The sequence below is a fragment of the Saprolegnia diclina genome (assembly GCF_000281045.1).
Source record: "Saprolegnia diclina VS20 unplaced genomic scaffold supercont1.25, whole genome shotgun sequence".
NCBI classification, from domain to species: domain Eukaryota; phylum Oomycota; class Saprolegniomycetes; order Saprolegniales; family Saprolegniaceae; genus Saprolegnia; species Saprolegnia diclina.
This window is the reverse complement of record NW_008246092.1, coordinates 99,084-112,386: the sequence shown is the minus strand read 5'-3', so window position 1 is coordinate 112,386 and position 13,303 is coordinate 99,084. Positions and strand designations below refer to the sequence as shown.

General features: G+C 59.8%; 6 protein-coding genes across 6 annotated transcripts; 4 read left to right on the top strand and 2 right to left on the bottom strand.

Annotated features, from left to right (window-relative positions):
* Nucleotides 1-254: 254 nt before the first annotated feature.
* Nucleotides 255-2,385, top strand: SDRG_08259 (hypothetical protein). The gene has a single exon (XM_008614135.1). It carries the CDS (start codon nt 407-409, stop codon nt 2,315-2,317), a length of 1,911 nt encoding a protein of 636 aa, XP_008612357.1. The 5' UTR covers nt 255-406; the 3' UTR covers nt 2,318-2,385.
* Nucleotides 2,386-2,994: 609 nt separating this feature from the next.
* On the top strand, nt 2,995-4,475 carry SDRG_08258 (histidinol dehydrogenase). The gene is made up of 4 exons (XM_008614134.1): nt 2,995-3,411; nt 3,460-3,686; nt 3,738-4,136; nt 4,189-4,475. Exons 1-4 carry the CDS (start codon nt 3,022-3,024, stop codon nt 4,439-4,441), a joined length of 1,269 nt encoding a protein of 422 aa, XP_008612356.1. The 5' UTR covers nt 2,995-3,021; the 3' UTR covers nt 4,442-4,475.
* SDRG_08257 (hypothetical protein) lies at nt 4,442-5,017 on the bottom strand. The gene has a single exon (XM_008614133.1). The coding sequence runs from the start codon at nt 4,990-4,992 to the stop codon at nt 4,480-4,482; it is 513 nt and encodes a 170-aa protein (XP_008612355.1). The 5' UTR covers nt 4,993-5,017; the 3' UTR covers nt 4,442-4,479.
* Nucleotides 5,018-5,075: 58 nt separating this feature from the next.
* SDRG_08256 (protein phosphatase) lies at nt 5,076-6,232 on the top strand (the record flags this gene model as incomplete). Its single annotated transcript, XM_008614132.1, has 6 exons — nt 5,076-5,360; nt 5,405-5,561; nt 5,605-5,727; nt 5,771-5,987; nt 6,038-6,083; nt 6,128-6,232. 6 exons carry the CDS (start codon nt 5,076-5,078, stop codon nt 6,230-6,232), a joined length of 933 nt encoding a protein of 310 aa, XP_008612354.1.
* A 36-nt stretch (nt 6,233-6,268) lies between these two features.
* SDRG_08255 (hypothetical protein) lies at nt 6,269-10,066 on the bottom strand. The gene is made up of 6 exons (XM_008614131.1): nt 8,712-10,066; nt 8,503-8,664; nt 7,619-8,453; nt 7,353-7,574; nt 6,594-7,310; nt 6,269-6,551 (listed from the first exon to the last, which is right to left on the bottom strand). The coding sequence occupies exons 1-6, from the start codon at nt 9,991-9,993 to the stop codon at nt 6,290-6,292; spliced, it is 3,480 nt and encodes a 1,159-aa protein (XP_008612353.1). The 5' UTR covers nt 9,994-10,066; the 3' UTR covers nt 6,269-6,289.
* Nucleotides 10,067-12,543: 2,477 nt separating this feature from the next.
* SDRG_08254 (hypothetical protein) lies at nt 12,544-13,303 on the top strand. The gene has a single exon (XM_008614130.1). The coding sequence runs from the start codon at nt 12,608-12,610 to the stop codon at nt 13,265-13,267; it is 660 nt and encodes a 219-aa protein (XP_008612352.1). The 5' UTR covers nt 12,544-12,607; the 3' UTR covers nt 13,268-13,303.

Genomic DNA, 13,303 nt, shown 5'->3' with positions numbered 1-13,303 from the left:
TCATAGATCAGCATCTCTCAGAGTCATCGCCAGCAATCCTTCCATTTGGACTGGTTGCGGTCGTGCTCCGCGAGCTCGTCGCGCCTGGCTGTAGCAGGCATATACAACACCAGTGCAATGTTCAGGAAGGTACTCTTGGGTGGTACTCAGCTTTCCTGTGATAGGCGATGATAGCGGCAAGAAGCAGGCAATCCCCTTTTCGTACACTTTATATCTGTGCGTGGGCGGGTTGTATGGAAACGTTTCAACAAGGTGTCGCTTTTACGATCCCCTTATCGTTGCCTTGGATGATAACCACTACATCGATTTGGAAGTTCAACGTACAACGCGCGCCTTTCCAGACGTGATAGCCTGGTCGCACAAGCTCAGTTCACTTCGCCTTTTGCCTCGCGCTACCTAGTGCACCATGGTTCAGCACCGCCTCAAGAAGCTCTTTCCGCTGCTGCAGTGGGTGCCATCGTACAACATCCAGCGCGACCTCAAGTTCGACGTGATTGCCGGTGTGACCGTCGCCATGATGATCGTACCGCAAGAGATCTCGCTCGCCAACGTCATGGCCGTGCCCGCGCAGTATGGCCTCTACACAGCGGCGCTAACGCCCGTCTTGTACACGATCTTCGGCACGTCCCGTGTCCTCTCGGTCGCCAACGGCTCCGAAGTGAGTCTCATGGTCGGCACGTACCTCCAGACGATCCCCAACATGAAGGAGCGCGTCGCTGTCGGCATTCTCATCTCGTTCCTTGTCGGGTGTATCAACTTTGCACTGGGCTGCCTCCGTCTCGGTGTCGTCGCTGACTTTTTCTCTCGACCTGTCATGGGCGGCTTCCTCTCGGCCGGTGGCATCCTCATCATGGTCGCGCAGTTCCCAACGTGGCTCCAGCTGTCGCTGCCGACGCACGCGTACCCGCTGCAAACGATCTACGAGATCTTCCACAACTTCAACAAGATCAACTGGATCTCGTTCACGATCGGAGTTCTCTCGATGATTGTGCTCGCGTTCTTCAAGTACGCCAAGAAGCACCTCGTCGAGGCGCCCAAGCTCACCGAGCTCCTCGACGGTCCCAGTTCTACGCATCCTGTCGCGACGCCCCGCGAGCAGTGGGGCTTCTCGCTCAACGAAGGCGACTACGCGACGATGGAAGAAGACCATGACAAGCCAGCCGAGAAGGGTCTCCTCCGCAAGACGACGGCACTGCAAGAAGGTAGTGGCAAGACCAAAGCTGTCTTCCTCTTCCTCTTGCGCACGCTTCTCGATCTTGGCCCGCTTGTCATTTGCTTCTTCGGTATCCTCGCCGGGTACCTCATTGGCGAGAAGCGCGTCAAGGTCACGGGCCATGTACCGCAGGGCATGCCCAGTGTCGTGCTGCCGTGGTATGGCTACAGCGATGGTTTGATCAAGACCGACAGCTTTGGCAGCATCCTCCTCCAAGCCGCGACGATGGCACTTGTTGTCTACTCGACCAGCGTTGCGATCGCCAAGCGGCTCGCAGTGCGTGGCAACTATGACATTGATTCGAACCAAGAGCTGCTCGCGCTCGGCTTTGCCTCTGGCGTTGGCGCCTTCTTCCAGGTCATGCCACCGACCGGTGGTATGTCCCGTACGGCGGTGAACGTCCAGAGCGCCAAGACGCAGCTGGCCTCGTTCATCACCGTCACATTGGTCATCCTCGTGCTGCTCTTCTTGACCGACGCTCTCTACTACCTCCCCAAGGCGAGCCTCGCGTCGATCATTATCGTCGCTGGCTTTTGGCTCATTGAGGTCGACGAAGCCAAGTGGCTCTTCAAGGCCAAGCGCGACGAATTCTACGTCTGGATGGTCTCGTTCGTGCTCACGGTGGGTCTTGGCATCCTCCCGGGTCTCTTTGGCTCCATTGGGTGCTCACTCCTCGCTGTCATGATCAAGACCAAGCGCCCCGTGGTCTGCCTCCTCGGCCTCAATGCTGACGGCCACTACGTCGACACGAGCGTGCACCCCGAGGCCGTCATGCCCAACGACACACTCATCGTGCGAGTCGAAGGCTCGCTCTACTTTGGCAACGCCGAGTTCCTCTCGCAGTACATTATGACACAGCTCGTCTTGCATGCTGGCCGGCGCCTTGTCGTCCTCGACACGACGTTCCTCCATGACATTGACGCCACCTCGATCCAGACGTTTGAGATTCTCGAGGAGCGCCTCACGCACTTGGACGCGACTGTCTCGTTCGCCAACGCACGCGGTCAAGCGGCGAGCATTCTTTCGACTAGCGGTCTCTGCAAGATCGAGCCGTCGCAGTCGCTCGACCAAGTGCTCCTCGCGCTGCGTCGCGACAACAGCTGAGTGTTTCTTTCATAATTACTGCATCGATCAATATTCATTTTCCCCCAACTACTACCGGGAACTCTCGATTGAAATGGTTTTGTCACAGACGGCAAGAGACGAAGTTCCTGGAACACGTGAGCATAGCCGTCTAGTGTAGCACGATCAACAACAGGTAGATGGCCTCTTGATGATGGACAAGTCTTGTGCGATGGCTCGTGACGAACCCTACCCCTAAACGGGGCGCTTGGAGTCAAATGGTCCTGAGCGACACGGTGTTCGGCATCAGGCCACCGCCAGATGCAGAGCACCACAATGGTATCGTCGATCTCGAGTCGTTCTTGCCGGTCTCGCGCAAGACCGCTTCCGTGCCGAAGGAACTTATCTTCGGTGCATTGCGCTCCTTCATCGCTTCCCAAGACAGTTTCTTACTATACGAACTGAGTTGGAGTCAACCGCGCCGGTGTGCTCCTGACCAAGCAGCCTCGTCTATTGGTGGCAACCATTGGCGGGCGTGGTCGACGAACGCTCGCGTCGCCGAGCGGGAGCTCGTTGGAAGCCGAGTGAATGCGCCATGTGGTTGCCTCAAAGGGCCAAAAGAACGTTCCGCCTACGAAAATAATATTCTTACGATCGGAAAACACTTGTAATTTGTAAGCAAATTAAAACACCACGCGATCGTATCTTTTCAGATTGCATTTTGCCGAAAGGAGACGAAGATCACGATGAGTGGACTCCGCGTGATTGCCCCGAGCGACGTCCGCGCCTTTGCGTACGACCCGGTCGAACCCCAGGCGCTCGAGCAGGCCCGCGCCATCGTCAACGACGTGCGCGCACGCGGCCTTGACGCGGTCCGCGACCACGCGCTCCGCCTCGGCGACATCCCATCGCAGAACGCGCCTATCTTGTACTCGCGCAAGGAGATGCAGGCAGCGTTCGACGCGCTGCCCGTGGCTGAGCAGCAGCTTCTGCAGCGCACCAAGCAGCGCATCGAAGTCTTTGCCCAAGCGCAGCGCGCGTCGATCCAGAGCTTTGCACGTGACATTCCTGGTGGCCAAGCTGGCCAAGACGTGTCGCCCATGCAAGTCGCCGGCTGCTACGCCCCTGGTGGCCGCGTACGTTGAATCTGCTACCAATGTTTTGTCTCATCTCGTCCACACTAGTACCCGCTGCCTTCGTCCGTGCTCATGACGGCCGTCACGGCGCGCGTGGCTGGTGTCGCCACGGTCATTGTCGCCTCGCCGCGCCCGGCCCCCGCGACGCTCGCCGCCGCGTACATCTCGAACGCCGACGCGCTTCTCGCGGTGGGCGGCGCGCAAGCCATCGCTACGCTCGCGTACGGCATTGACGGCGTCCCGCCTTGCGACATCATCGTCGGCCCCGGCAACAAGTACGCGCGACTGCGCTTCACCTCGTCCGCTCATGTGTCGCGGCGACGTAGGTGGGTCACGGCAGCCAAGTCGCTCGTGTACGGCAAGTGCGCCATTGACATGCTCGCGGGGCCGTCCGAGTGCCTCGTGGTGGCTGACGAGGGGGGCCTCGCGCACGCCGCGACGATCGCTGCCGACCTCCTTGCGCAGGCCGAGCACGACACGGCGGCGGTGCCGATCCTCGTCACGACGTCCCAGGCTGTTGTGGATGCCGTCAACGCAGAGATTGTGTCACAGCTCGCCGTGCTCCCGACCGGCGCGACGGCGACCGTGAGTGTCGCGAAGGGCTTTGCGGTCCTTTGCCCGAACCTCGACGCCGCTGTCGAGGCTGCCAACATCCTTGCGGCCGAGCACGTCGAGATCATTTGCACCGACAGCAACGCGGTTGCCAAGCGCATTGTGCACTACGGGTAGGAACTTGCACTTGCCGGAGGACGACGATGACTCATGACGACGGTGTAGCGGCTTGTTTATTGGCGCACGCGCGGCCGAAGTCCTCGGCGACTACGGCGTCGGCCCGAACCACGTGCTCCCCACGGGCGGCACGGCGCGCTACACGGGCGGGCTCTCGGTGCACACGTTCCTCCGCATTCGTACGTGGATGCGCATTGACGACGCGGCGCAGTCGCAGGAGCTCGTCCGCGACGCGGTCGCCCTCGCGCGCATCGAAGGCCTCGAAGGCCACGCCCGCGCTGCCGAGAAGCGACTCGTGTAATCGTTTAAGAAATAGTCATTCCATGTTCACAGAATATGCTACGGCGCGGCGTGGACCGACGACGTCCACGGCCACAGCTGGTGCACGGTCGCGGCCTCGCGCGGGAAGACGTAGCTCAGCACTGCAGCGACGTTGATGCCATATTCGCGCTCGGCGACGAGCAGCAAGAGGCCAAAGAAGACGGCGTACACGCACTTGTCAGCGATCGCCATGTAGTTGGTGCGGCCGGCTGTGGGGTGGGCGGGTGTTGCGCGCGAGGCTGCCGCCAGCGCCGACTGAATTTCGGCGTCTTGCAGGCCGAGAAGAGCCTGAATCTTCTCGACGCGGGCAGCCGCCGCTTTGCGCTCGTCCGTGTCTGCAGCCTTCTCTGGCAAGCAGCGCTCGTCGTCGTCGGGCGAGGTAGCCGAGGACGCCGCGTTGCGCTCCAAGGCGTCCGGCGTGTACTCGAATGGCTCACCAGGATAGAGCGTGAGGAAGCTAATGAGGACGAGACCGATCGCGACGCCGACGCCCAAGCTCGTCCATGTCCCGCTGCCAAAGTCGTCGTCCATGGCGCCGCTTCGCAAGATACCGACCTGGACAAGCCATGCTGTTTTATCCGGATAGATCCGGGTCATTTTCACTGTCTTCCTCGATGAACGACTGCGCCCGGTGGTACGAGCGGCTCGCTAACTCGCAGCCGCTGGACGTGACGAGCCTCCTCCGGCTGCTGGCGATGGCCAAGGAGCACCTCGCCAACCAGCCGACCTTGCTGGACCTCCCGGCGCCCATCACGATCTGCGGCGACATCCACGGGCAGTTTGCCGACCTCCTCACGCTCATGTCGCTCGACATTGGCCAGCGCATGCTCTTCCTTGGCGATTTTGTCGACCGCGGGTCCCATAGCGTCGAGACCATCAGCTTCCTCCTCGTCCGCATGGTATGTGTCTCCAAGCTCATGCTCGCCATGACTGATGGCTGCAGGTGCGCTTCCCGGACTCGACGTTCCTCATCCGCGGCAACCACGAGTCGCGCCAAACAACGTCCGTGTACGGCTTCCAGACCGAGTGCAGTAAGAAGTACGACGGCGACCAGCGCGTCTACAAGGCTTTTATGGACGTCTTCGACTACCTTCCCCTCGGTACACTTGCCTCCTGTATCAATGCTGATGATCTCTCATCCAGGCGCGATTGTCAACAAGCAGCTCATGGCCATCCATGGTGGCCTGAGCCCTGCGGTCCATTACGTCGACCAGATCCGCATGATTAACCGCGTTATGGAGATCCCGTCCGACGGTCCATTTGCGGGTGCGTAGCTGCGTCTGGCGGCCGCGCTCATCCGACGCAACAGATCTGGTCTGGTCCGACCCCGAGCCCAAGAGCAACGGCTTCCACCTCTCGCCGCGCGGCGCGGGCTACATGTTTGGCGCCGACATTGTCGAGAAGTTCCTGCACCTCAACGACCTCCAGCACATCAGCCGCGCCCACCAGCTCTGCATGGAGGGCTACCAAGTGCTCTTCCGCGACACCTTTTCCACGATCTGGTCAGCGCCCAACTACTGCTACCGGTACCACACGCCTCGCTCGCTGCAACATTATGTGTTCCTGTTGCATCTAGCTTTGGCAACCTCGCGTCTGTCATGTGTGTCGACGACAACCTCGAGGTACGAGTTGTCACGGACGTCTGACGCTACCTCGTCGTTCGTAGCGTACGTTCAAGATCTTTCAAGCCGCCGGCGCCACGACGCACCCGAACCTCAACGAGATGCAGCCGTCGTCGACGGACGTGGTCGATGCCGGGTACTTTACCTAGTTGGCCCAACCAAGCGACCATATCCAACGCCCAACCAACGACATAAAGAGCATTCGATTACCGCCGGGCCTTCTTGGACTTTTTGCTACTGCTGCTGCCACTCAGTCCCTTGAGGCTCCGGAGCTTGGTCTTCATGACCTTGGCCATCTCGACCGCGTCGTGGTGCACGAGCGAGTCCTTGTGGTTGTAGCGCTGCGCGTTCTCAAACATGAGCCGGAAGTCGGCTTCGATCGCATCAAACGACGCGTACGCGCCGCTGGCAATGCGCGCGTCGATCGTCACGAGGTCCATGGGCGTCGTCACGATCGTGTAGTAGTCCCTATCGCATCGTTAGGACGCCGTGTCGGGCAGTTGCACGTACGGGTAGTCTTCAGCCGACGGCTTTTCAAGAAACAAAAAGTGACGCAGCCGACCCGACCCGTCCTTTGCCCGCAGCACCGCGTCGTACAGCTGACGCAGCTTGTCAGACGAGACAAGCAATGGGGCGTCTGCCGCTTCAATCTTGGGCTTCTTGGCGGCCGGCTGCATGATATTGTCTGCATCGACCGCGTCGCCACCGTCTTCGAGGATGCGATGGAACTGCGCCTCCGACATGTCTCGGTACGAGATCTCCTTGCGCTTGCGCTTGACGTCGTCAAAGAGGAGGCCGACGCCGTCGTCGTCGGCGACGTCCATCGACTTTTGCACTTCGGCGGCTTCGGCAGCCTTGAGCCACGGCGGGACGTCGGCCATGCCCATGAGTCGATTGAACGGACTCCCAAAGGTCTTGGCCTCGCGGAGGATGCGCTCGTTGTCCATGCGGTGGTACTGCGCGAGCTCTTCGTCCGTGAGCGCCATGATCGAGTTGAGCTCGTCGTTGTCCATGACCATGGCCTCGTCATCTCCAGCGTCCTCGCTCTCCATCTTTATGAGCGACTCGAGCATCGCGCGGCGGTCCGCCTCCTTGGACTTGGCGTGGAACTTGCCAGCCTCGACGACGAGGTTGTTCATGTTCATCTTCTCGGTAGCGCGGCTCAGAATCTTCTCTTCGATCGGCGAGTTGGTCACGAGCCGGAAGACGCGCACTTCGTTCTTTTGCCTACACTATTTCTCGTATCAAGTTGATACAAACCAAACGCACCCAATGCGGTGGGCGCGGTCCTGCGCTTGCGCGTCCATGGCCGGGTTCCAATCGCTGTCAAAGATGATGACCGTGTCGGCCGTCGCGAGGTTGAGCCCGAGGCCGCCCGCGCGCGTGCTCAGCAAAAAGATAAAGTACGGCGAGTCGGGCGCGTTGAACATAAACATGCGCTGCTCGCGCTCGTCCGCACTTGTTGAGCCGTCGAGCCGCAGGTACCGAAACCTACAAGGCGCCCATGTCACAATGTTTCACAAAAGAGAGCGTACCCGCGGTAGGTGAAGTAGTCTTCGAGTACGTGCATGAGCTGCGTCATTTGCGAAAACATGAGCACGCGGTGCCCGGCCGCGTGGAGCTTGGGCAGCATGCGGTCGAGGAGCTCAAACTTGCCAGCCGAGCGCACAATGTCAAAGTCGATCGGGTAGCCCTGGGTCTGGAAGAGGTACGGGTGGTTGCACACCTTCCGGAGCTGCATGAGGATGTTGCTCAGGCCCTTTGCTGTGAACGACGACTTGGCCTTCTCCGTGGACGACGACGCTTCCATGAGGAGCGACCCACCTTCCTGGATGCGCCGGTACATGATCTTTTGCCAGCCCGAGAGCTCGCAACGGATGACGCGCTCGACCTTGTCGGGCAGCTGGTCGAGCACCGAGCTCTTGACGCGCCGGAGGAGGAACGGACGCAGCACTTGGTGCAACCGGTTGATGATGAGCATGCGCTCTTCGTCCGAGAGCTCGTTGTTCTCGCCAGTGCCCGTAAAGTGCGAGAAGGGCTTGCTGAACCACTGCTCAAAGTTGTCGACCGACTCGAAGATCGTCGGCAGCAAAAAGTTGAGCAGCGCCCAGAGCTCCGGCAACGAGTTTTGCAGCGGCGTGCCCGTCAGCAAGAGCCGGTTCCGCGACGTGTAGAGCGACCCGAGCGTCATTGCAAACTTGCTCTGCGCGTTCTTCATGCGGTGGCCTTCGTCGACGATGATGTACTGCCAGTCGTACTTGCGAAGCACGTGCTTGTCCTTCATGATGTACTCGTACGTCGTCAGCAGGACATTGAACTGGACGCTCGCCATCTCGAGCCGGTAAATGTCCTTGCGCGCTTGCGGATGTCCTACACCACATTGGCCCCACATTTCTTTTAATGTATCAAGCGCAGGCACCTTTGTACACGACGAGCGTAATGTCGGGCGCCCACTTGCGAAACTCGTTGACCCAGTTGGAGAGCGTCGAGAGCGGCACGACGACAAGGAACGGGCCGTGGTTGTGCTTGATCTCCATGATGTACGTCACCAGCGAGATGGACTGGATCGTCTTCCCGAGACCTAGACCAGACAAATGATCAACTTATCAACTAGTTGGCGGACCTTACCCATTTCATCGGCCAAGATGCCGTTGAGGCGGTTGTCGTAGAGCGACACCATCCACTGCAGACCGCGCAGCTGGTACTCTTTGAGGTCGCCGCCCACAAGCATTTGCGGCTGCCGCGGCATCTCGCTGTTGACAGCGATGCCGAGGTAGTCGAGTTCGTCGTCGACGTCGGCTGCGTCATCGCCCGTAGGCGTTGGTGCGACCAGCCCGTGCTTCTCGCGATGGCCGCGCACGAGCTCGCGGATGCTGTCGAGGTACGTGTTGGTCTGCGACAATAAATACGTCAAGCGCTCGTTCTTGGCTTCCGCGACGAGCTTGGAGTAGGCCGCCATGTCGTTGGCCTTGAGCGCCTTGAGACGCAGCTTCTCTTGACGGTCTTCTTCGCGTTCGGCGCGGTTGGCCTTGGCGTCGACGTGGGCCTTGGCGCCGCGCGAGACCTTGGCAAGCGACGAGACGCGCGCCTTGTGGAAGGCCGAGAACTCGCGCGCGTGGTTCAAGACCGTGCGCAGGTACACGTTCCGCGCCGCGCGCCGCTTCTTCTCGTTCGAAAGGCTCTTCATGCGGCGCTCCCGCTCCGACGGGTCGTACAACGCGAGCATCGGGCGCTTGCGCTTGAAGAACGTTCGGTCGACGTGGACCGGGTCGCCGAGTTGCGCCAGTTGCACGTGGTACGCCATGACCATTTGTTCACGGAGCTGTGCCTGGAGGCCGCGCAAGCCTGTGGGAAGCGTCGGCGTGTCGTCGTTCTCGTCGAGCTCGTGGAGGATGCAAGACGCGAGCGCTTCCTGCGGCACGTACACGATTTCGCGGTCGCCACGGGCCCATGCAAGCGTGACGTCGAGAGGAGTCGGCCGCGTGACATCAATGATCTCGGGAAGCGTGATCGCTGACGCAATCGTGGGCGTTGGTGGCGGCGTGACGAGCACGGGCGCAGGTACCTCGGGCACGACAGCGGTCGCAGCCGCGGCCGCCGAAACGTCTTTTGCGAGGAGCTCGTCCATGGTTCGGCTGAGCGCTTTGAACGTACGGATCTGCTGGTGGAGGTGCGTGAGCTGCTTCTCGGTGAAGATGAGCGGCTTGGGCTCCGTGCGCGGCGCGGCCACGACCGCCTTGGCCTTGCCCTTGGCCTCGCTGGCCGGCGCTTGGCGGGCGTCCGTGAGGCGCTGCTGCTGCGCGCGCAGGATCGTCACGATCTGGTGGTAGCGCGGATCGCTCGTCCGGCCTTCGTCGCGCATGCGCACGGCCATCGCCATGAGCTGGCGCAGGTCCGTCGTCGACTCCATCGCGGTTCAAAATCCCAACGCGCGATATCCAACTCGACCCAAGTGTCCGACTTGCACGCAAACTTTTAAGGCCGTGGAGAAACGACGCATCTGATTGGACAAAAATCGCGCTTTTTTCGATTTTTGCAGGCGTCCAAGCAACCATCGGAGCATTGCGACGACCTCGGTGGCGAGGGCAAGCGACCATGACAGCGCCAGCGCCTGTACGCACGACCAGGGCAAAGAGAGCGCCGGTGCCATGAATAGCTGGGCGGCCATAGCTGGCGGTCGTACCTGACGTTGCGCCGCAGGCTATCAGCTTCAACCATGGTCCAGTGCTCATTGCACATCGCTGGTGCGAGTACGAGCACGAGCACGACAGCTGCCAGCGACTCCAGTGCGAATGCTGCGTGCGAGAGGAATGCTAGCGTCAGCGATCCTTGTATCGATGACGATGACAACCCAAGCGTACGTAGAGGAATGCTAGCGTCAGCGATCCTTGTATCGATGACGATGACAACCCAAGCGTACGTAGACTCGTTGCACAAAGGCTGCGTCGCTGGACCGCACATCATCATTGCACAAGTGGTAACTAGGGTTAACCTCGTGTTTTCTTGGGGCAGGTTTTGGTCGAGCTTTTTGGTTGAGGTTTTGCATTGGGGTAGCGTGCAATCTAGCGGTGGGATCGTGTACTACGTGTGACGTAGTTTGGACTCGTCGGTGGACGGGGTCATGTGCATTGAGTTTCAACGTACCTGCCCCAAACCTCGTGTTTTATTGGGGCAGAGTGTGGTTGGTCTTTGTGGTCGAGGTGGGACATAGGGCCGGTGGGCCATCTAGCGGTCTTTCTGTGTAGCATGCGCAGTGGTTTGATTCGTGGAGAAGGTTTGCGCAGGTCCTGGCGCGCTTTTTGATTTCAGTTTGGTGTCGGGGCCGCGTGCAACCTAGCGGTGTGTCTGTGTCGTAGCTTGGGCAGTGTGGATGCCTTGCACCCTTACGGGCTCTTGTACTATGCACGTCCAACGCGCCCTTCTTACTGCAAACACGCATTCACACGGCGAATGTGTGACGGACGCGTGCGACGGACGCGACCTCTGCTTCGTTGCGGTGCCCAGCGGGCCGCTACCGGCCTTCAGCCGGAAACGACACTGCGGTGTAACTTGCGCTGTGCTACGGTGCACCTGGTGGACTCTTTGTAGAGCTCCAGTGGAAACAACGTCAAATTCATTTTCCATTGTTTGGTGAGGGTGCTGCATCGTCCCAATCTCGCTTAGATGTGGGTTGTTATTGTTAGAGCCATCGCCGGGAAGAGCTCTTTCTTAGCCGCTTCAACCTTCGCATCGTTTCGGCACTCGGGTCCAATACTGCATAGCAGGACGCTTCACGCACAACAGCTTGCTGCAGCATCGCGGAATGATCAACATTGCACGATGTTTTACGTTTATGAGGTGGTTTAAAGAATCGCTACTCGGATTTGAAGGCCCAGCACTTCCACTGTGGCAGGCGCCGCTGGACGCGTACGCTTCGCCAGGAGGCGCAATGGCGGTCACGGTCGACGCCTTGGTTCGCTGCCGCCGCCTCTGCCTCGCGGTGATCTTCCGCTTGAGCTCCTTAGCCTCCACTGCACGCGCGCGCTTCCCCTGGAGGTGCAGTGGCGGTCAAGGTCAACGCCTTGGTTCGCTGCCGCCACCTCTGCCTCGTGGCGATCTTCCGCTTGAGCTCCTTGGCCTCCTTGATCGGGGTCGATGTCTGCAGGGCATATGCAGCGTGGCGATTCCACTGCTCGCACTTGCGCTCGGCCCGAAACTGACGGCCCCACAATGACCGAGTCTTCTGCTCTGTGCTTGGCGCGCGAATTGCAATTGATACCTGCAAAGCAAACGTAACATCCAGATACAATCCTAATATCACGACCGAACACGTTGATCTAACACCACGCGTCGTACTGTATTGAGGTCCTGCGCTATCGCGCAGGACCCATCCATACCCTATGCACTCGCTACACTCGTGCATTGCGCTATCGCGCACAGTATCCTACCACGCTACCGTGCACTATCGCAAGTGCACACGCCACACTCGGGATTGGCGCTGCGCGGATGGCATATGGCCCTACCGCGCTACCGCGCGGACCCCGGCTGCCGCCGGGTGCCCTCGCTGCGCTCGTGCCGCGCTTCGCGCAAAAAGTCGTTATTCAATTAAAAGATAGATAGATACGCATGACCAGCTACAATCGCTCTCGCTACTAGTAGTGTATGGTAGTGTTGTCGTCATGCTACGGGCAGTATGAAGAGGACAAACCGCTTGGTTGGACTTGGCGTGTGGCTTGTCTGTAAACCAAATTTACTAGTAGGCTCTCGACCTCTACCTACGCAAGTCACATGCAGCACTGCAGGGTGTGCACGCGATCGTTGCCAGTGATGGCGACCCCCATGGCTATCACGCTGGCGGCGCGGACGTCGCAGGAGGCCGAAGCTCAGCGATTCTGCGGTCACATTGCACTTCGAACTTCGTTGGGACTTTCTCGAAAAGGGCGATCTTCGAAGCTTTCCCAACAAACACCAAGTGGGGTCTCGAAGTTCGAAGGCGCGGAGCGCGCAGGAGCCACCCTTTCATTTTGCATCCGCCACCGATCAACATGCTCTCTCGCCTCTCGTCGCTCCGCGCCCTCCGCACGGCCATGCCTGTCCGCGCCTTCTCATCGGACCTCTCGTCGCTCCTCGCGCGCGAGCTCGCGGAGGAGAAGGCCAACTGCTTTGTCGGCGAAGAGCTCGAGACGCTGCGCGAGAAGGTGCTCAAGCACTTCAAGATCACTGATACGCCGGGCAACGTGGGCATCACGCTCAAGAGCAAGACCGCCAACGAGATCATCGACATCAACTTCAACGTGCAGGACGTGGCTGAGCCCGAGGCTGGCGAGTACGAGGACGAGGAAGAGGAGGCCGAGGGCGACTACGAAGGCGACGAGGAAGACGACGTCTTGCCGAGCATCCGCTTCACGGCGCGCATCGTCAAGAACAACGAAGCGCTCATCTTTGACTGCGTCGCGAGCTCCATCTTGACGATCGACAGCGTCATGCACCTGGAGGAGAACGCCGATGAAGTCGACAACTCGGCGTACCATGGCCCGCGCTTCATCGACCTCGAAAACGACGTGCAGGAAGCCTTCGCCGACTACCTCAACGACCGCCACATCAACGACGACTTGGCCAACTTTATCATGGAGTACGCTGACCTCAAGGAGCAGAAGGAGTACGTCACGTTCTTGGAGAACGTCCAAAAGTTCACGGCCGAATAAACCACTTTTCAATTGAGTCTATACTACTACATCCCT